The sequence below is a fragment of the Fundulus heteroclitus genome, chromosome 3 (genome assembly GCF_011125445.2).
Source record: "Fundulus heteroclitus isolate FHET01 chromosome 3, MU-UCD_Fhet_4.1, whole genome shotgun sequence".
NCBI classification, from domain to species: Eukaryota; Metazoa; Chordata; class Actinopteri; order Cyprinodontiformes; family Fundulidae; genus Fundulus; species Fundulus heteroclitus.
Window position 1 is genome coordinate 22,367,651 of NC_046363.1, and position 20,111 is coordinate 22,387,761.

Below are 20,111 nucleotides of genomic sequence, written 5' to 3' on the forward strand. Positions count from 1 at the left end.
ACAGCTTTTAATTGATTTTGACATCAATCCTTGCTGAACATAAAGTGCAACCAAGCAGCAAGTCTATGTATTAAACTGACTGACCGCTACTTAATGCTGTGGTGAGAGTCCTGAAAGTGTTTGGTAAAACAGTATGATTATATAAACTCTAAAACAAATAAAATGATATTATCTCACAGCTGCAACTGTCTTCCCTTCCATGTGGAGGCAAACCCACTTTAAAACATAATACCGACACCTAAAGGACGCTTCTGATTCACTTATTGTTACATAGCCAACAATTGCAGACCTCTGCGATTTGGAAATTGCGTTTTTTTTTTTTTAAACTGTGATTATATTGCAAATGTGATTAATTGTTAAGCTCAGATTAAGATGAATAGGAAAACCGCGTCTCGTGTTTTAACTAGTAGTAGTGTCATCAGGCCCGACAGCTTTGTGCACTACTAAACGTGGAACAGCTCTGCAACAATCATTTGCACCACGGACTTCCTCTGCGTCAGATTACATTTCTGCACAAGCTTTAGCGTTTCTAGGAGGAGGAGGAGGGTTGATCTAAACTTCCAGCTAAGGAGAGGAACACCGGCTGAGGTCTGACTAAGCTGCCTTTTATCAGCGGGTCAATCTCTAGTCAGCATAAATGTCAGCCCTCACTCTCTTCCGTATTAAAACATTAACCGCCTCTTGTCACTACAACTGCACCAGGTTCAAAAGATTACACAACTCCCCCCCATCATCATCATCATCATCATCTCTTGCTATACCTTACAAACATAAACCAGATTATGCTTCCTGACTTCATTTACAGCCGCCAATCTAAACCTACATGCCTTTAAATGGTAATTAAAGTGAATTTGTTTTCTCTCAGAGAGAGAGAGGCGATCAGATCTGAACAAAGTTCATAGACAACGCGAAAAAAGAGATAAAAGAAGGAGTGGAGTGACGGTAAAAAAAAGGACAGGAAATAAGAGGCTGACAGCTATTCAAACGCGTGAAAGAAGGACAGCAACGTTCAACCACACAGAACACGTTGAGCAACATCAGCCACAACAGGTGCCCCCCCACCCATCCACCACCAAAAACCCACAATAACGCTGCTAGCATTAGCTGCTACCCTCCCACGTCCACAAAACATTCGCTTAAAATCAGAACAGGTGTACTGGGAGCAAACCTCGGCGCTACTGAGAGGATGAAACATTCAATAAAGGCGACGCAGTTCCGCATACATTGCATCCCGCAAAGCGCTGTACCTCATCGGCTAACGCGTTAGCAGCTGCTAGCATTAGCCGGAGGGAGAGAGAGGGAGGGGGGGACAAGTTAGCCAATCTCAGCTTGGCTTGGCTGCTCCTTCTGCGTTTACGCTCGCCTCCTCGGAATCAACAAACGAAGCTGCGGGGTTAGTTTTTCATACCAGAGTCTCTCGTCATCCCAGACATGTCCCTGAGCCGCTCCCACGCATTCTGCGCGGAGGACCGACGTGCAATTGTGTTTCAGACCTGCCCATTGCTAGCGTTGTAGTAGGAGGAGGAGGAGGTGGTGTTTTTTTTTTTTTTTTTTTTGCGTTGCCCTGCCGCAGGACGAGAGAGAGAGAGATAAAAAAAATAGAAGCACGCTGAACGAGCTGCAATGATGCAAATGGGAAGTGCTTCATGCCAGTAATGTTTCGTGAGGAATTCAAGTTAGTGCATTTTAGGAGGAGGAGAAGGAACGATACCGAGAACGCCTCTTCTGTTTAGGGTATTAACATAAAGTTGCAAGCGTGACGTAGGGTTTGTGCATTTGTTTTTTGTTTTGCATAGGAGTCAGGGGCAGCATGCAAAAAAAAAAAACAAAAAAAACACAGGTGTATTATCTCTGCAAGAAATGAAAGCACTGTGTTTGAATAAAAAAGTAAGACGCAACCTTTTCTGTTTACATTGAAAAAAAAGTAGTCTTAAAACAGGGGTGTGCAATCATTAACAACCCAAAGTCCAGAGATATAAAACTTTCAGAAATTACATGGCATTTTGACAAAAGGGGAATTTTGAATTTTTTATGAATATCTAAAACATTCACATCCCAATTGTAATAATTTGTGAGATTAAAAGCCATTGAGTAGATGTTAAACTAGGGCTGGATGATAATTCAATAACAATATATATCGATCGATAAACGTATATCGATGATAGAAAAAAAGGGTCAATAAAGGGTTCAATAAAATAATTCCTTCCCTTTGCATTCTAGCCATGTAGGTTAGTATTACATCGTTACATCCTCCCAACCAATCACAACGCAGACCCAGGAACGCTCCGCCCCCTTCAAAGATTTCAAGGAGCACGTGTTCTTTTTTTCTTTTTTTAAGAGCTTGCAGTTTTGGAAAAAAAGTTTGTGGGTAGCACTGTTGCCTTGCAGCAAGAAGGTTCTGGATTCAAATCCAACCATGGGCCTTTCTGCATGGAGTTTGCATGTTCTCCCTGTGCATGCGTGGGTTCTCTCCGGGTACTCCGGCTTCCTCCCACAGTCCAAAAACATGACTGTTAGGTCAATTGGCTTCTCTAAATTGTCCTTAGGTGTGAGTGTGTGCGTGAATAGTTCTTTGTCCTGTCTGTCTCTGTGTTGCCCTGCGACAGACTGGCGACCTGTCCAGGGTGTACCCCGCCTTTCGCCCGGTGGAACGCTGGAGATAGGCACCAGCAACCCCCGCGACCCCATGAGGGACTAAGCAGGTCAGAAAATGGATTGAATGGCATCAACAGCTCTTTGAAATACAGATATTTTTAATAAAAACTTCGTGGCCCATAGCAGGAAAATTAAAATAGGTGGTCTCGGGTTTGCCAGCAGGATATTGATCTAAAACACATGGCCAAATCAATGCATACATGGCTTACCAGATACAACATCAAATCTTTGCCATGGTCATCACGGTAACCAGAAAAAAAAAAAACTACAGAGAACCTGCGGGGTGAACATTAGTTGGGAATGGATGACCTATATCGTGCAAAGTGGAATGCTGAAAGGTCCCTCACGCTCTATGCTCCAACCATGTGACATTTATAGACAAAAAGCAAAAGGTGATTGGACAAAATATAGACAGTAGGGGTACTAATCTATGCCCCACTGCTGACTTTCTTAAAAAACAATTATTCAACCTGGGATTTTCCCCTAACACCGCTGAATGAATGACTGCACTCAAATTAAACATGGGAGATTTTTCTATTTCTCTCAGTGGATGATTATGTTACAGCATTAAAAGAAGCAGTGGATGAAGCAGTTTCATCCAAAGGAAGCTGTTTTTCCCGATATCACCCGGCTATATTGTGCAAGCTCACAAAGCATAATGTTGCCAACCGAAGAGACTCTTCTCTCTGCACTGACGTCACGAGACGTGTCAGGAGTTCAATGGCCCAGGCCCGAGCTATTTAAAAATAAAACGGAGATGACAAACCTATTTTCTGGTGCTGGTTGACTGGATCGGAAAACGCCTCCAGCGGCGTGCCGGCTTGCTTCACAGCCGCCTGGCTTTTGATGGCTTTCTTGTACTTGTTGAGCCACTCAAACTTGGGGACCTGTGTGGGCGACCTGCAAGCATCTAAGAGAGGACAGACAGTGAAAGCAAGAGAAAGCGGGATCAAAAATGTTCCTTACCACGCTCAACTCTTTCCCAGGAGATTATGGGCATCTCTACTTTCAGTGCTTCAAAAACAACAGGGACCTTCACGACATACGAGTCGTTATGCATCGGTCATGTGATGCTCCCACTGTTAAAGTAGCAAGCTTGTGGTGAATGTGACACAACCCTGGTAACGCAGACTTCCTTTTAACTAGAGGCCTGTCTAACGCTGGTGCTTTTGTTCAGACAAGATTATTCTATATAAGTATCTGTTATATATCACAGCCTGGTTCTGCTGGAGGTTTTCCTCTCCTCTGTCGCTTCATGCATGCTCAGTATGAGGGATTGCTGCAAACCCATCGACAATGCAGACGACTGTCGCCTGTGGCTCTACGCTCTTTCAGGAGGAGTGAATGCTGCTTGTCAAGACTTGATGCAATCTGCTGGGTTTCCTTACACAGGAAACTTTTTGACCAATCTGTTTGTATGCTTTGATTGACGTTGATTTTATAAAGTACCTTGAGATGACATGTGTTGTGAATTGGCGCTATATAAATAGTTGAATAGTGTTTGATTTTCTTCTTGTTCCTCAAAATTTCTCCAACTTCTCTAAGACTGTGTCAAACGCTGGCCGTCGTGTAAACAGATCGCACGCATTTCAACCTACCACTCCACGCTTTGTTGACTTCGCAGAGGAAGAGGCGCGAGTGGGACCCGAACGGAAGCCTGAGCTCCAATTCTTCATCCTTGAAGCTCATTCTCACTCGGGTATCTGAGCCTACGATCAGATGCAGAGGACGGCGGGGGGGGGGGAAAAAAACAGAATGCAAAATGAATTGTTATGCGGTAGATCGGTTATGTAAGATATCATGTCTGAGCCGTCAACTCAACGAGGGCAACTCACCCACAACCACGAGCTGTTCTGGTGAGGAAACTATAGAGAATGCAGCATGAGAAACATGTCAGATCGCTTCGTAGATATGGGTCAACAGTCTTTGCTCTTCAGTTTAAAAGCAATGATAACACAATTAAGAGTACAAGTGTCTTGCAAAAGTATACGAACCTCTCGAGCTTTTTCCACATTACAACCACAGACTTCAATATATCTTGCTAGGATTTTATGGAACAGATCAAAACAACTTAGCACAGAATGCAAAGTAGCACAGCATTGTCAAGTGGAAAGGAAATGATTTACGCTTCTGCACAAGCTTATTTGTTATTATGTTATTATTATTATGTTATTACTTATTTTGTTACATATGAAAACAACAAGACATATAGTTTAGTGCTTGCCACAAGCATTATATGGGTGGAAGCAAATGTAGAAGATGGTGTGCTGGTCACATGACCAAGTCTGAAACTTTTTTTTTTTTTTTTTGCATATATGCAAATTCCTAAAATGCACATCAACTTGAGCTCATTAACTCAACAGTGACACATGGCGGTTGCAGCGTTATGCCATGACAATGGTTTTCTTTAAGAGGGACAGCGAAATGGGTCGGCGTTAAAGGGATGGAGCTAAATAAATGGCAATCCTGAAAGAAAACTTGTTAGAGGCTGCAAGAGACTCTAGACCGGGGTGGAAGTTCACCTTTCAGCAGGACAGCAACCCTAGGCTCCACACATTCACAAAAGTCCAATAAAATACACTGAAGACGGTAGTTGAAAAATACCAGGGTTGCGAATACTTTTGCAAAGCACCGTATATTTAATCCCAGGAGGAATTTACCTTCAACCACGGAAAAATCGAGGGAAATGGGCATGATGTCTTCAAGTGACACATCCTCAGCTGTAATGGCCATTCTTCGATGGGTGTAAATAAAGATGCTGCAAGGAATTTCAGAGAATGACAAGAGTAAATGTTAGATGCATCTCAGTGTTTCAGTCAGTTTCAGTTACATTTGTGATTCAGAAGAAATTAAACATTTCAAAATCTAAATGTTGGATGAGGTTTTTGTCTGCAGCTTTTAGCTGTTAGTTTTTACACAAGTATAATGAACCGTGGTACACTTTTTTTTTTTACATTATTGCTTTTATTTGATAAAGCTATGTTATTTTTTTTTTTTGGTGTTTTTGTTGTTTAAACTTACGCATGCTCTTTTGCAGACTCTACCAGTCCCAGCAGTCGGCTTTCTGAGAAATCATCAAGCAAGATATCGCATTGGGCAGCATGTTTACAATTCAGTTAAGGAAACTGTAATAGTGTCTTTTTATTATTTTTCATTCGACCCTTCTGGCAAACAAGACAAAATATTAACTATTTGCACACACATTTTAAGAGCTACATCCTTAATTAAAATCTATGTTTATAAATTACTGCATCAGTACCTGCTGCACAGCTGCTTTACCACTCCCAACCAGAAAGCGGGAGCAGGCGATACAAAGCTGCCATCTTGTGGATAACATGCGGAACTGCAGGCCGAAGGGAGGCTATTTTGGGGAACTGTTTGCTGACCAAACCCGTTTTTCTGCTCTAAACTGTGCGAACTGCTCAGGCTGACTCTGGATCTAAACCACAAACCAAACGACTCATGCTGGCTAAAAGAAAAAAAAGAAAAGAAAAAGAAAAGCGCTCAAACACACAAGTGTCATTGCTAAATCTTACAGGCCTCAACCTGGGTTTGTCTCAAGAATCTGTCGGTCCAGTTTGCGAGTTTGAAGCTGGCGATCCGGGTTTTGAATCCCCGATAAAAAAGGATACTATAATGCAGTTTTCTTCTCTCCCCAAAGTTTCCTGAATTGCGACGGACTGGTCCATGATGGCGAAGAACCGAGACAACTTCGGGTAGCGCGTCTTGTTTCTCCTACGAGAATCCGCAGAGGAGTTTTTTCGAGTGACCCAGTTATTCGCCCTCACCGAGGGGATCACTGACCGAGCGGCCAGCAGGAGGAGACGCCGCCCGGCGGCAGCTCAGCGCGGCCCGACATCCCTGGTTGCTCTTTTACGATCCAGATGTTTTTTGCTGTTTTCCGCTGCTGGTTCTGCCCGAACCTCAGCGCGCACGCACGCACGCACGCACGCCCGGTGCCACGCACTCGTCGGGGATCAGCCTTGACGTCACAGATATGGGCTGTCATCAGCATAATCAGAGAGGGTGGAAGGATTTTGGCTCAGATTGGATTGGACGAGTTAAGCTCCTCCAGAAATGTTTCATAGGGGCGGCAGATGGGGCCACTTAAACTCTTGGGGTGGCACACCGAAACTAAAAGCTATAATTACAGGGTTTTATTCTACTGTTGTAGTAGAGCTGCCTGTAGAAAACTAAAGACTTAAGTGAACGCCAACTAATATCTTTTGGTTTATTGTTTGATTTTGAATGTTACTAATGATCTAATGTACATAGACCAATAACTGTATAGTTAACATTTTGTGTTGAATATTCCTTTTTCTTGTGTAATTATATTAGGAATAATTGGTGTACATTTATTCATTTATTGAAAAAAACAAAAACAATTATTACTAGAGAAAAGTACTGGCAGATACAAATAAAAGATACAAATAAAACTGATGCTACTACAATATACACTGGCGAGTGGGGTGGCCAGGACATGGCACGGGGTGGCCTGGTGGAACCATTGGCTTCAGGTCAGTGAGCCAAATGAGACGGATCCCCTAAAAAAGACCCACAACACAGATGAAACAGTCCCAAAGCTTTTGTGGAACTTACGAAATGTTCATGACGGACAACCTGATTTCAAAATGGGGAAGGAAATGGGCCAGATTGTAACCGTCGTCCTCAAATATAACGATTGAGACACTACCGTCACTGACTCAACGCGATATATGCACGTTTTAACAAAATATGAGCTGCATTTGAAATGCGTTTTTATTTAGCTGCTCTTCCTTTTTAATCATACTTGAAGTAACATAGATTTAAAAATGACAAAAGCATTAGAAACATATTCATATTATGTAAAGTTAAGATGAGCTTGGACTCTTATAGTTCAAAGCTCAGTACAGGTAGCCCTGTGTATGACACAGTACTGATGAAGTAGCTCTTTCAAAAAGATTGGTGACCCCTGATGTAGATTTTATTGATGTGTGGTAATTCCCGAAAACAGAGCCCCCCCCCCCCCACCAAAAAAAAAAGAACAAAAAACAAACAAACAAAAAACTATATGATATGATGATGAAAAAAGAAGAATTGTGGTGGAAAGGGCAACAACATGGACAACCGCATAATTATTGAGAAACTGCATACATTGGGCATTGTCAAGAGGAAAACAAGAGACAACAGACCTGACAATGCAGAAAAGTCACAACCAAGTATTAAGTTAGCATACTGCACAGGACATGAACCTATATATTTTTTTGCATCCTAGTATTCCTCCATCAACAATCCTTCTGCATTGCCGTTCTGTAGCATTGTTAATTTGTGGAGAAATTACATTTTCACTGTTGCAAGCCTGTGAAAATATGTTATTCTATAAGCACAAAATCCCAAAGAAATGTAGTAATTTACTCAGAGAAGTGCAAGCATGAAAAGATTTAGAGTTATCAGAGATATAGATTAGATTTATTTAAATTTAAGCACAACATTTGCATTTTATACTGTACAGAAAGCTAGAATAAATTGACACGTTTCTGATTTCGCTTAGCATTTACATATGTCCCTTTGAAAATAAAATATATACTGGGTAAAACCCCACCGTACAGACAACAATGTCGAAATTCAGAAAACTATAAGACAAAATCAGCTGCATATCGGATAGCACACTTCAAGAAGGTTACATCTAAAATAAATGCAGCAACTAGCCTTCACAACTTCCTGTAATAGCTCAAAATTTCAGTTTCATAAAGTGCAAAAACGTTGAAGCTGCATTTTCCCCCAACAAAATAACCTTATATGATGAATGATCTATGCTTTTTAGGCTCAGTCACCAACCAAAAATGTTTTTTCCTATAAACAGTTGAAGTGAGGCAGTGCAAATAAATCAATTACATATAATGGACAAGGTCTCAGCTAAATTAAGCAATTAAAAGATGAAAGTTATTACCTATAATTTACCCAAATGATTGTTTATTATGCAATTCACATTCAAATCAATCAGATTGAAATGTAAACTGATGTTAAGAGTAGATTGATGGCATGTATCTCCTGGTTGATGCTCTTTAATGAAATTAATTGAGTTCCAAGCCTTGTTGATTACCATTAGACTAAAAAAAGTTAATTGAAAGTGCAAGAAGCAGGACACACAATCAAGATTAAAACTGACGCCTTTCATATTTTCACACTCATGCAACTACGGATGAACCCCATCGAGATACTCGTTTCGAACAATGATCTCTAATTTACACTGGAGTGCTGATTTTGCCAAAAAAACTGAAGTCACTGGCCGCCATCTTGCTACTCCCTACTCTCACAGAATCCCATAGGATTTGGTTGCAACAACAAGCAGTTTTTTTGCTGTGGGAAAACTTTTCACAAATAATTCTACAGTCGGTGGTTGTACTAACACTATCAAGTACTAGGAAATGATGTGCTGACATATTTTACATGTTATTCATATTATATATATATATATATATATATATATATATATATATATATATATATATATATATATATATATATATATATATATATATAAATAAATATTTCAGCACAAGTACTTTCTCAGTACTTGATAGTTTTAGTACATAACATAAAAGTATTTGGCATTTGACATTTTAAAAGTTTTAAGCCCCACATATTCCCTACTTACTGGGGTAAAATAGGGAGTACCAATATGGCGGCTGGTAGCTTCAAAGCGACTCGTTCTAACAGTGGTCTAGTGTATAATAGAGATCAGTGGTTTCGACATGTGGTGCGCATGTTCAGTCCCTCACAGAAGCAGCGTGATTGCAAGCAGACAAAGCAGGGAAGCAATCAACTCCGTGTGAAGGTGAGGCCCCCTTGTGGCGAAGGAGGGGACGTTCAGCGAGCCATTCAACATCAGACAGGAGGTCATGGTGGCAGTGCAGCACTCCAGGTTACACGGAACCTTTGCGGCGTCGCTGCAGGCAGCATAACCGGTGCAATTGCTGCAGCCTGCGGTCCAAACAGTGCTGGATCCTGAGGTCTCCTTTTTCAGCTAAAACAAATACAACATGACAAAAATGGGGTTAAAACTAGATGTAGCTACTTAAACTTGGACGTTTTTGCCTCTTTAAATGTAAAGCTGAATTAATGAGAGTGTTAAACAAGCAAGACTGCTTTCACTTATGTATCAGAAATAATAAAGGGAAAATTATTTTTTTTTAAAGATTTAAAGCAGTGTTGAAACCCTAATCCAATTTTTCAGACTGTAAACATTTTTAATTTCTTATATCTGTGTATTTTCTATTTGCTTTACAATATTATTATTTTCAATTTTCATTTACTTTTATGTTTCAATTTGTATGATTGGAAAGCTGCACCCCTTGGTAACTTGCATGTAAATAAGCAAATAATAATGTTGGGGTGTAGTTAAAATAAAAGTGTATTCTCACTCAGCTCTTCATACTAATTGGCACCATTGATAAATATGTGTAAAAATACTTAATAATCTTTGACAAAATTAACAAAATATGTATTCTCTCAGACATTTATTATTATTATTATTATTATTATTATTATTATTATTATTAGTAGTAGTAGTAGTAGTAGTATTCAAAATAATAACAATAATTCTATACTGATGATCATCTTAGATTAATGATAATAATGTAACTTTTCAAATATGCACTTTAAGCACTTTTCCAAACTATACTACAAATACATAAAAAAATAAGCCATTCAAATAAGGATGACCTATGTTGATTTTCAAAAGTAAGGAAATTAAGGCATAAAAATACTTGCAAAATGTATCGATATCTAGCATACATGCAATAATTTAAATGTTTGTTTGTTAAACAACTGGAACTGTGACAAACAACGCTGGCAAGTTCCTTTTGCCACCACAAACAGTTTTGTAAGGTAGGGACACAAATATCTCCAAACCTCACAGCTAATATGGAAAATGTTTTTTTTAAGATGAGATAAAGCTACTGAAAAAAACAAAAAAAACATACTGTAGTTATTTTCGTTTTTTATTTTGACTGTTCTATGTTACACCTACCATTGAAAGTTAGAGTCATATCCATTGGGGATCATAAACTCAAACAAAAGGCCAGAAAATCCAGCTATGAGAAAGACAAGATATCTTTTCACACATATTACCTGACAGTGGGGATGCATGGAGGAGCAGGTTTCCAACATGTTGCTTTTGAAATCTTTGTAACAAGTTTCACCAGTACAAGTACCCTTGTGACATTTGTTTCCCTGGAAAAAAGCAACACACACACACACACACACACACACACACACACACACACACACACACACACACACACACACACACACACAAAACAGATGAGAACGGCAGAACATTTAAGTCATAAAAAATTGCAAGAAGTTCTCTACATTGAGCAAACAATAGCCTGACAACAAATCTACAGATAAGGACAAAATAAATGCCACGGTAATTCACAGATGCAGTTTTGTGGTCTTTACCTTGTTTGCTGTTGTTGAGATTGTTGTCGATGGAGCTTTCGTCGTTGTGGTTGCAGCCACTAAAATCATGCAAGAAAATCACACAGCGTGTCAGAGTGCGACATCACTCACATGCACAAATAATTTAAACATACGTGGAAAGAGAACGACGGGGTGTGAGGAGATGAAGTATGCCACTGCCGTTTCTGTGTTTTACCTGTGGTTGTCGTCATCATCGTCATCATCATGGATGCAAAGGTGTTATTAAGGCATCCGGTGGAATTACAGCAGTTCACAGAGCAGTTGGTCTGAGAGGCGTTGGTGCAACTTTCAACGCAAGAGGCGCTGCAGCTCACGTTGTACCACATGCTCATTGTTCTCAGCAGCTGATCCATTGCAAAATTACACAAACGCGAATTATTTAAAAACAATTCTTACTTTCATTGAATGGATCAGCAGAGTTTAAGCGAACCATTCGCTTCCTCACCTGACACGATTCTCCAGCAGCACAAGCAGAGGTATTCTGACTGTCGTACATTGAGGTGCATTCGGAGTAGTTACAGGAGAAGGAAGGGCAGTATAACTGCGTTTTAGACACAGGGAGGGAGACATGATTAGGATCAGCGTAGTACAAATAATAAAAAAAAAGTGATGACAAAATCAAAAAAAACTTTAAGATGAACTTGCCATAGCCATTGAAGAATTTGATGTGGCGTTTTCATTTGCTGCAGACATACCATCTAAAATAAAGAAATGGTGTCATGTTTGGAGAGAAAATAGTAATTTGGACAAACAAAAACATTGCTGTAATACTTAAATATTCTGAGTTGTTTCCATTAAAAGCAGGCATATTGTCATTGTTTATCATCAAGATGTCCTAGGAATTCACTAAAAAGCCCCGATATTAGCCTGACCTCTTCAACGGGTTCTGAAGAGTATTTGCAGGAGAGACTGTTTCTCTCTGATTTCAGCCTTTACCTCCCTCCTTTCTACTTAGCAGGTAAACACAACTCTCCTCCTCATCGTGAAGAGCTCATAGTTCCATGGATTCCCCAATAGGCTGCTTTCCGCTGGGACCGCAGGCTTGCTCATGCTTCCAGGTAGAGATGCCCCCATCAGAGAATTGTGGCCGATTACCATTCTCAGAGTTTTGTACAGCCCTGACCTGCCGACAAACATTTCCGCCGATTCTATTGTATCATTAGCAACTATAATTAACTGTAATTAACTAGACACCGTTAATACACCCTTAATAAAGCCTTTCTTTCTCGCAAAAGATTATAGTTGGATTATAGTCTGCAAAATTCCATTTGGAGACTCTTCGCTATGAAAAGAAATAGGATTTGTGTAGTTCAGAGAGATTGTATGATTGTAATGCATTTGAGAGCAGTTGGATACCGTGCCTTCGGATGTGCTTGAGACAGAGTGGGTGATATGTAATGCTGAGCCTCCGGAGGTGGGTGAAGCAGAGTGGGTGCTGGGTGAAGCTGAGCCTCCGGAGGTGGGTGAAGCAGAGTGGGTGCTGGGTGAAGCTGAGCCTCCGGAGGTGGGTGAAGCAGAGTGGGTGCTGGGTGAAGCTGAGCCTCCGGAGGTGGGTGAAGCAGAGTGGGTGCTGGGTGAAGATGAGCCTCCGGAGGTGGGTGAAGCAGAGTGGGTGCTGGGTGAAGCTGAGCCTCCGGAGGTGGGTGAAGCAGAGTGGGTGCTGGGTGAAGCTGAGCCTCCGGAGGTGGGTGAAGCAGAGTGGGTGCTGGGTGATTTTAGGCCTCCAGAGGTGGTGGGTGCTGAGTGGATGCTTTGGGTTACTGAGTCTGAGGTGGAGGTGGGAGACATGATGGCAGTGGACATTGCAGTACCTCCATAAGTGGTGGACATGGTGGTCAGGTTTGTTGTCGCCATGGACATGGTAGAAGAAGACGGGTTCATAGAGGCAGTGGAAGGAGTTGTCATTGAGACCGAGGCAGCGGTGAGAGTAGTGGTGTTCATCATCTCTGTAGTCGTGTTTTGCCCAGACACTAATACTGACGGCAGCAGAAGTCCGGACAGGAAGAGCCATACGATACCTGCACAGAGAGACGTGAAGGGAAAGTTATACTCCCAGGTTTTAGCAGAGTTGCACATATGTGTTTTGCCCTGAAGCAAGCTGAAGATAGTTAAGTCCAGTGGGTAAGGCTATGCAGTTAAAGCATGGCACCTTTCCCAGAACATTAAATATTCTAAGTTGTTCAAGAATTTCATTTTTTTCTTTTATGACGCAGAGGGTTAGTAATTCCCTCCCTACAGGTAAAGCACTAGGTCGTATCAGCCACACTTATTAAGGGTACTGCCAGGTAAAGTTGATTTCTAAAATAGCCCTTCAAGTGTGCATCAGCGTCCACTGAATGATAAATTAAGACATTTCTTTTATCTTGATCTCCAGTTTGGAGTCTAGAGGACAGTTGATTGGGGGGTGTTCTTTTAGAGGAAATTTTGAAAAATGGCCTATAGCTTATGAAGTTGCAGAATTGACACATAATTTTTAGCAAACAAATGATTACTGCTCACATAATTATAAGTTACTGCTTTTTTCAAGCTAGTAAACTGTCTTTAGGAAAGGGCAGCATTCACGAAGCCTTCCCCTTCATTAGAGTTTGACATCTGAGCGGCTGCTGATTTTAAATGCACACCTATTTCATTTGGCAATTTTGCTTTAAGTTTCAGATTTCTTTTATTGTAAGATACGTATCTTACCCACGGTTTTATAAATTGCATTTATCTTTGGTGCTCACATTTGTACTCGCTGCAGGATTGCCTTTAATAATTGATAATAATTTGATAAATAATGCAGTAATAACTTGAAAAGGATTACCTGTTTATGTCCCCATCATGTCAAAATTTAACGTCTTTCTATGATTACATGACGACCAAACTACACACTAAGGTCTGTTGTGCTTTTAGCTTACCATTAATTTGATAACATCATAAACAGATGCCTAGAATAAAGGCACTTTGCTTACAGAGTGAGAAGGTAATAGATATTTACCTTCTATTTTCTATAGTTTCCACACTTGTGGGGTTGTTCATGTGGCAAAAAAACAGTAAGTAACAGTAGTAAGATTTTTTTTGATCACTCCTCATGGTTTAACTTTAAGTTTTAACCAAATTTGACGTCAAACTACAACAATTTCCTGTAAATTTACATTAAACTGGGAAGAGAAGATGGAAAACATGTAACAACACTTTTTGAAAAAAGGGCCTGTCCAATGAGTTTATTCTAGTCAGTTTAAATATCCTTAAATATCAGAACTTTGAATTGTCTTGTTACTGAAGAGTGCTTTATGAATAAACTTGCCTTGCCTAAATATAACAAAAAAAGGAGCACTGCTGTAACATCTGAGTGATACGTTGCACACAATTTAGGCAGCTAATAGAATTGCGTCTTTAATTTAACATTTCACATGTCAAAGCAGATTTTTTAAACCGTTTTTATGATGTGAACTCAAACTATGTTAAAGTATCTATGTACACTGGAAAAATAAGGGAACATGTCAATGTACAATATAACATCAAACCAATTAAAATACATTTTAATACAGAAGTGTGGCCTAAATGGAAAGTACATTTAATTCTTGCTTGAAGGTTGCTTTTTTCAAAAGGTAATTTTAATCTGACAATCGAGCCTCATTGTAAGATATATTCTAATTTATTGAGCTTGACTGTACTTCTTTCCCCTTTGTCTGATTCTTCAAGCAATGTACTACTTTTTAGAAATTCTGTTTTTTTCTCTCTTTTTAAGGTTACTTTTCTGTACTTTTAAAGACTTAAGACCACATCTTAGACTGACTTTACAAACTGATGCATGGTGAGAGAGGTAAACCAAAAGAAATAAGCATGTTTGGAAGTCTTAAGAGAAGTTTTAAACAAACAGAAACAGAAACAGACTCATACCTGTGTCCTTTATGGAAATCATTGAAGCCATTATGTTACCGGAAGAAACAGTGACAGCTCTGTGGCCACCCTATAAAAAATATGTGAAATGTCAAATTAAGCATCCATAATAAAACCAAAGCCATTTGTGCAGCTATGAATGTCAACATTCTCTAACCCCCAGTTGGTCGAGGCAGATGACCGTTCATACTGAGCCTGGTTCTGCTGGAGGTTTTTCCTTCCTGTTAAAGGAGAGTTTTTCTATCCACTGTCGCTTCATGCTTGCTCAGTATGAGGGATTGCTGCAAAGCCATGGACAATGCAGGCGACTGTCACTGTGGCTCTACACTCTTTCAGGAGGAGTGAATGCTGCTTGTCAAAACTTGATGCAATCAACTGGGTTCCCTTAGATAGGAACGTTTTTTTTTTTTTTTACCAATCTGTATAATCTGACCCAATCTGTGTAATCTGATTGAATTTGATTTTGTAAAGTGCCTTGAGATGACATGTTTCATGAATTGGCGCTATATAAATAAAATTGAATTGAATTGAACAAACTTCACATGACAAATAAAAAGTGTCTGCCAGCAGAATAATCTAAACAATAATAAACTGAATGAATCTGGGCAATGACAAAAGGCCGGTGTGGCGATGTGGTTTCAATTCAGAGTGTTTACCGAAGACAATAGGTTTCTAAATAACAGCCATGCTCATTCATTGTGACCCACCTGCCCCATTCTTTTGACATAGGATCATCTCCTTTTACAACCCTCTGAATATTCCGAGGAATGTGATCTCATAATTGTTTGGTGGAGTCGGTCACAGTGCAAGAAATTTCTAAACGTGACCTTTAAATAATGATCTTCACAAAGATCTTGTGAAACATTACTTAGAAGTTAAATCCATTAACGAATAGCTCTGTAAAAAACAACACCAAAACATCCTACATGTAGAATGCTGCAAATGATGTAAATCGCTGGCCTGCACCCTCCATGAAGCAACTTCTGCAAAAATTTGTTCAGCATAGGGTCACGCAATTATACCTTAAGTGTCTCGGTTTGCGGCGGTTTGTGGTCGAGCACAATTAAAATGTGTTTGTTCCTTGATCAGTCCCATGGGGAGAGCTGCTATAGCGGCATGGCTTGTTTTGTTCCTTTCTCCCCTGGATCCCTGCTTGAGCTCCTGTGGGTGCTACACCCTGGAAACCGATGACAACATTGGTCATTACAGCTTCCACCTGAACAAGGAATCCCGAAATATTGGGTTTCAAAGGAGAATTCAGGTTTAAGTTTCTTCAGCTGTTGAGAATGCAGCTCTTTTCCAATAAAAACTGAGAATGACCTTGTTTGTCGTATCTAGATCAACTGAAAAGAAGTGAGTAGATGTTATTTTTTTTACAAGAATTCTCTTCTGTAACGTCCGCTAAGAATATCATAGAAGTTTGAGAAACACTAGTTTATTTGTTTCAACACCACCTCCATAACTCTGATGCTCTTTTGGCTCTTTGCTATCAGAATCCTGGAAATTACATCATTTCAAAGATAGTTGATAGTGTCTTAAAGGCCGAATAACAAACATCACAGGCATCTGCACAGGCAGAACATTGTTTAAGACATTCAAAAGTGGACAAAAAACAAAGGCAGTTAGACTTTTTACACATATGAAACATCTTATTATGGAAACATCTACTGGAAAAAAAATGGAAAATAACAGGCTGCTTGCCAAATCATTCATTTTCCGGCTACGTGGTTCCGTTCTTCCCAGCCTGCACTTTACTGTTTTCCTCTGGCCTCAACATCGGAGCCTTACTTGGCCAAAAACAAATCGTACTTTCAAATTTTATATCCTAAAACGAATAAAACCGACTTACCGATGGTGCACCCGGCATGCTATAATCTCAACGTCGGTTGAAGTAAATGAGCTCTCTCTCTCCGTGGAGTTCCCTTTCCCTGCGACTCTCTGTTACCTCCTCTTGCCCCCGTTTGCTTCCTGCTGACTCCACTATAGCGTAACAAGTGGAAACTCTCACCTGCACCGTGTCAGAGGAGGGGGCAGGTGGCCTGCTGCGGTTGCTGGGTGGGTCTTAAGATGATGCGGTAATGAGCACCGGTAAAAACTTTTCTGGGGGAAGATGGGGATTTCCACAGCACCAAGGTCTGTAAATTAAAATGTTTAGTTATGATTAAGACTCAAATCTTAGGGATAACTTCAAATGTGCTACTCAAAGAGTTATCTAGAGCAAATGCAGTAAAAAAAAAAATTCTTTACAAAGCAGGAACTGCCTTGGATCCCCTGTCAACGTATCACTTCCAACCACTTTTTTTTATTATAATCCCCATAAAAGAAGATAGCATTACAGTCGTTTGAAGCGTCAGGTTGCTTTGATGAGTGTGCTCTGACGCCGTGCGGCTAGCAATTAAAGTTTTATAAAAATAACTCAGTGGATTATGCCTTTGCAAGTCTTTAAAAGTACAGGTGAGATTTCAGAGGGCTGGGTTGTGATTGTATATGGAGTCTCCTGGTTTCTGTTGAACACAATGTGAAATTAGACCCCTCTCTCCCTGCGAACCATAAAGCCCCTGCACACAACAAATACCTCTTTGTGGCCTAAAGAACATAGGATTCTTGGGCACAGGACTAAAAGAACTTGTCCTGTCCAGATGACAGAGGTGTGTCCTCCTTTCATCAAAACTCTGCGATACGCAACAGGAAAGCTATGCTAAAAAACAAGTTGGTGGTTTATTAAAAAAAAAAAAAAAATGGAAATTTGAGTCTGAAACAAAAGCCTGAGTTTTAATTGAATTTTTGCCAAAACCTTTTACATCATATAAAAGTACATACATTTATGTACACTTTTAAATTGCATCACTGTCCAAATAATTTAAGGATTTTAGGAATTCATGCTTTGGGGAATTTCAAAACATATGATTTGATTGAATTTGACTTTTTAAAGTGCCTTGAGGTGATATGTGTTGTGAATCGGCACTATATAAATAAGATTGAATTGAATAACTGGGTGCAAAGGATCTCATTTTGGCCTGTTTTCTCTAAGACACACAGATCTAAAATGATATATATAATCTTAGTCCCAGAAGTATTTGCTTAAAAGTCAGTAACAAGACAATCACATTATTTTGTACAAACAGAGAAAAAATGTTGGTTTTATATTTATCTATTTAAGAAAAATTGGTTCTTGTCCTGACATGAGACTGGTTAAAAAACACAACACAGTTTCCACAGGGTCTTTGTTTTAGATCAAAGAAAAGTATAATGTTAGCGAGCTTGATCTATGTGTTTGAGATAATTTCCTCATGGAAAGTTGAGAATTATGCATGAAATCTGGGTCCGTGTCAGTAAACCAACCAATTTATACAAGCTGTAACTTTTCTACCAAGAAGAGTTGTCATTTATCCTTCCAGACGGATGTCAAAATCTTGTTGCCGGCAGACAAAAGTATCTGTACAATTCTAACCATGTGTGGATTTGAAAACTGTAACAAATTCAAACTTGCATGCTCATTTCTTGTTTATGAAGTTCACTGATATTATTTTTGTTTAATTATACCACCTTGCATGGAATCCTAAGAATCCCTGGATTACACTCTGAAACTGCTGAGTCATTTCTTCATTCAAAAGGCTGGGTTCATGCTGTTGGGTTAGAAATCACAGGCCAGTTGGCCCAGTTTTTTTCTGAAGTTGTTTATTTTATCGTTTATGAAACCTAATAATGTTAATTATTTTAGTTCACAATTGAGAACATGTTTGTTCACTTAGGATAACATGAGCCTTTTGTTATTTAACTACTGACTGATTCATACTTTGACCTCAGAATTAGTCATAAAGTCAATACATAAAGGGAACATTTAATATGATGCGAAAGTCAACACTAAAATTATTCCTACCGATAAAATGTTTAGGTTTAAAGTAATCCTATAATTTCACCATCATATTTCTTGCAGCTAAGAGTGGTTTTAACATTTTGGAGCGGCTGAGTCAGAGTCCCGACTTGAATCTGATGCAGAGCTCGTTTCTAAAGATAAATCATAAAAATACCAGTGGATACATGTAAAAAGCTGGTCAGCAATTAGAAGAAGAGTTTGCTGGCTGTAACGTAATGGAAAAAATGCAAAAACTGGAAAGAATCTTTCAAGGGGAAAATACTGAACACAAAACTGTACGTTATGCAACCTTTTCAATCTTTAATTTAAACAGCAGTGAAATATATCAATTATGTGCAAATGTAACCTACATTCTGTCAGTGCAGGTTGTGTCCCTTTGCAAAAGGTGGAATTGCGCAATGAGTTCTGCAGTTTCATTATCCAGAAGGAGATTTTAATTTGAAGGAACAATCCGACGCAGAAGCAGAACCTTCGCACAACACTCTAGTCTAGACAATATTAGTTACACTTTTTTGGTGCAATGATATAGCAGTTGCTGCAAACAAATCAACGAGGTTCATAAGTTGAGGACCCAAAATTACAAAAATACTCCCTTTCCTGTAGAAATGTTTAACAATGCAGATGGGACTTCAGGATCTAGATTCATTAATGTTAAATTAAAAAAAGCATTACCACTGAACAGAATTAAGACAGAGGATGTTGTTGATTCCCTTCTTTATAGAGGAAACAGGCCTCTATTAATGTTTATTTATCACAGATTATGCTGTGTCAGGGTGTCTAAAGAAATTGGTGGTGTGGAGGTGTTAAAGACAAACAATTGTTGATGTTTACTACACTGGAAAAGCTTCCAAAATTGCCCCTAAAGAGGTTTAGTTCCCACACAAACCCACAGTTATGTAGAATAAAGGAAATTTAAGAACACTGTTTCCCTTCTCAGAACTGTTGGACTGACAAAGACCTGTGAAAGAACATTTAACACTGCAGAAAGTGACAAAGGAACACAGGAAATCTTGTAGGACGTCCATTGCTGAACAACAACGGTGCGTGCTGGGGACCTGTTTTCAGTTTGCTAAAAGTGCGACACCTACCCTGCTTTTATCGGGTTGGAAACCTTTTTGCCTTCAGAACTGCCCTAATTCTTTATGACCCAGTTTTAACCAGGTGCTGGAAGCATGACTCTGAGATTTTGGTCCATGCTGATATGATACCATCACACAGTTGCTGCACATTT

General features: G+C 39.6%; 2 protein-coding genes across 3 annotated transcripts in view; both read right to left on the minus strand.

Moving 5' to 3' along the window:
• inpp5b (inositol polyphosphate-5-phosphatase B) overlaps window positions 1–5,933 on the minus strand; it is a 28,446-nt gene extending 22,513 nt beyond the window's left edge. Inside the window, exons 1-6 of one of the 2 annotated variants that reach the window (XM_021324641.2) lie at window positions 5,915–5,933; window positions 5,677–5,719; window positions 5,316–5,413; window positions 4,491–4,520; window positions 4,254–4,364; window positions 3,422–3,565 (exon numbers count right to left, since the gene is read on the minus strand). In XM_021324641.2, the coding sequence (XP_021180316.2) occupies window positions 3,422–3,565; window positions 4,254–4,364; window positions 4,491–4,520; window positions 5,316–5,388 (358 nt within the window). In that variant the 5' untranslated portion in view covers window positions 5,389–5,413; window positions 5,677–5,719; window positions 5,915–5,933. Of the gene's footprint in view, window positions 1–1,408; window positions 1,536–3,421; window positions 3,566–4,253; window positions 4,365–4,490; window positions 4,521–5,315; window positions 5,414–5,676; window positions 5,720–5,914 lie in introns of those variants that run through there. The other variant, XM_012878747.3, reaches the window with a different exon arrangement.
• Window positions 5,934–9,412: 3,479 nt separating this feature from the next.
• LOC105937443 (serine-rich adhesin for platelets) lies at window positions 9,413–17,019 on the minus strand. Its single transcript, XM_036127701.1, has 9 exons — window positions 16,853–17,019; window positions 15,004–15,073; window positions 12,483–13,139; window positions 11,767–11,819; window positions 11,567–11,662; window positions 11,297–11,465; window positions 11,101–11,159; window positions 10,768–10,869; window positions 9,413–9,661 (listed from the first exon to the last, which is right to left on the minus strand). The coding sequence occupies exons 1-9, from the start codon at window positions 16,868–16,870 to the stop codon at window positions 9,413–9,415; spliced, it is 1,473 nt and encodes a 490-aa protein (XP_035983594.1). The 5' UTR covers window positions 16,871–17,019.
• Window positions 17,020–20,111: the final 3,092 nt, after the last annotated feature.

What these genes read in the sequence shown, in the direction of transcription:
- LOC105937443 (XM_036127701.1), bottom strand. An exon ending in GATTTCCATAAAGGACACAG is followed by an intron (nt 13,140 to 15,003) that starts GTATGAGTCTGT and finishes CTCTCTGTGCAG; the next exon opens with GTATCGTATGGCTCTTCCTG. An exon ending in TCTCAACAACAGCAAACAAG is followed by an intron (nt 10,870 to 11,100) that starts GTAAAGACCACA and finishes GCTTTTTTCCAG; the next exon opens with GGAAACAAATGTCACAAGGG.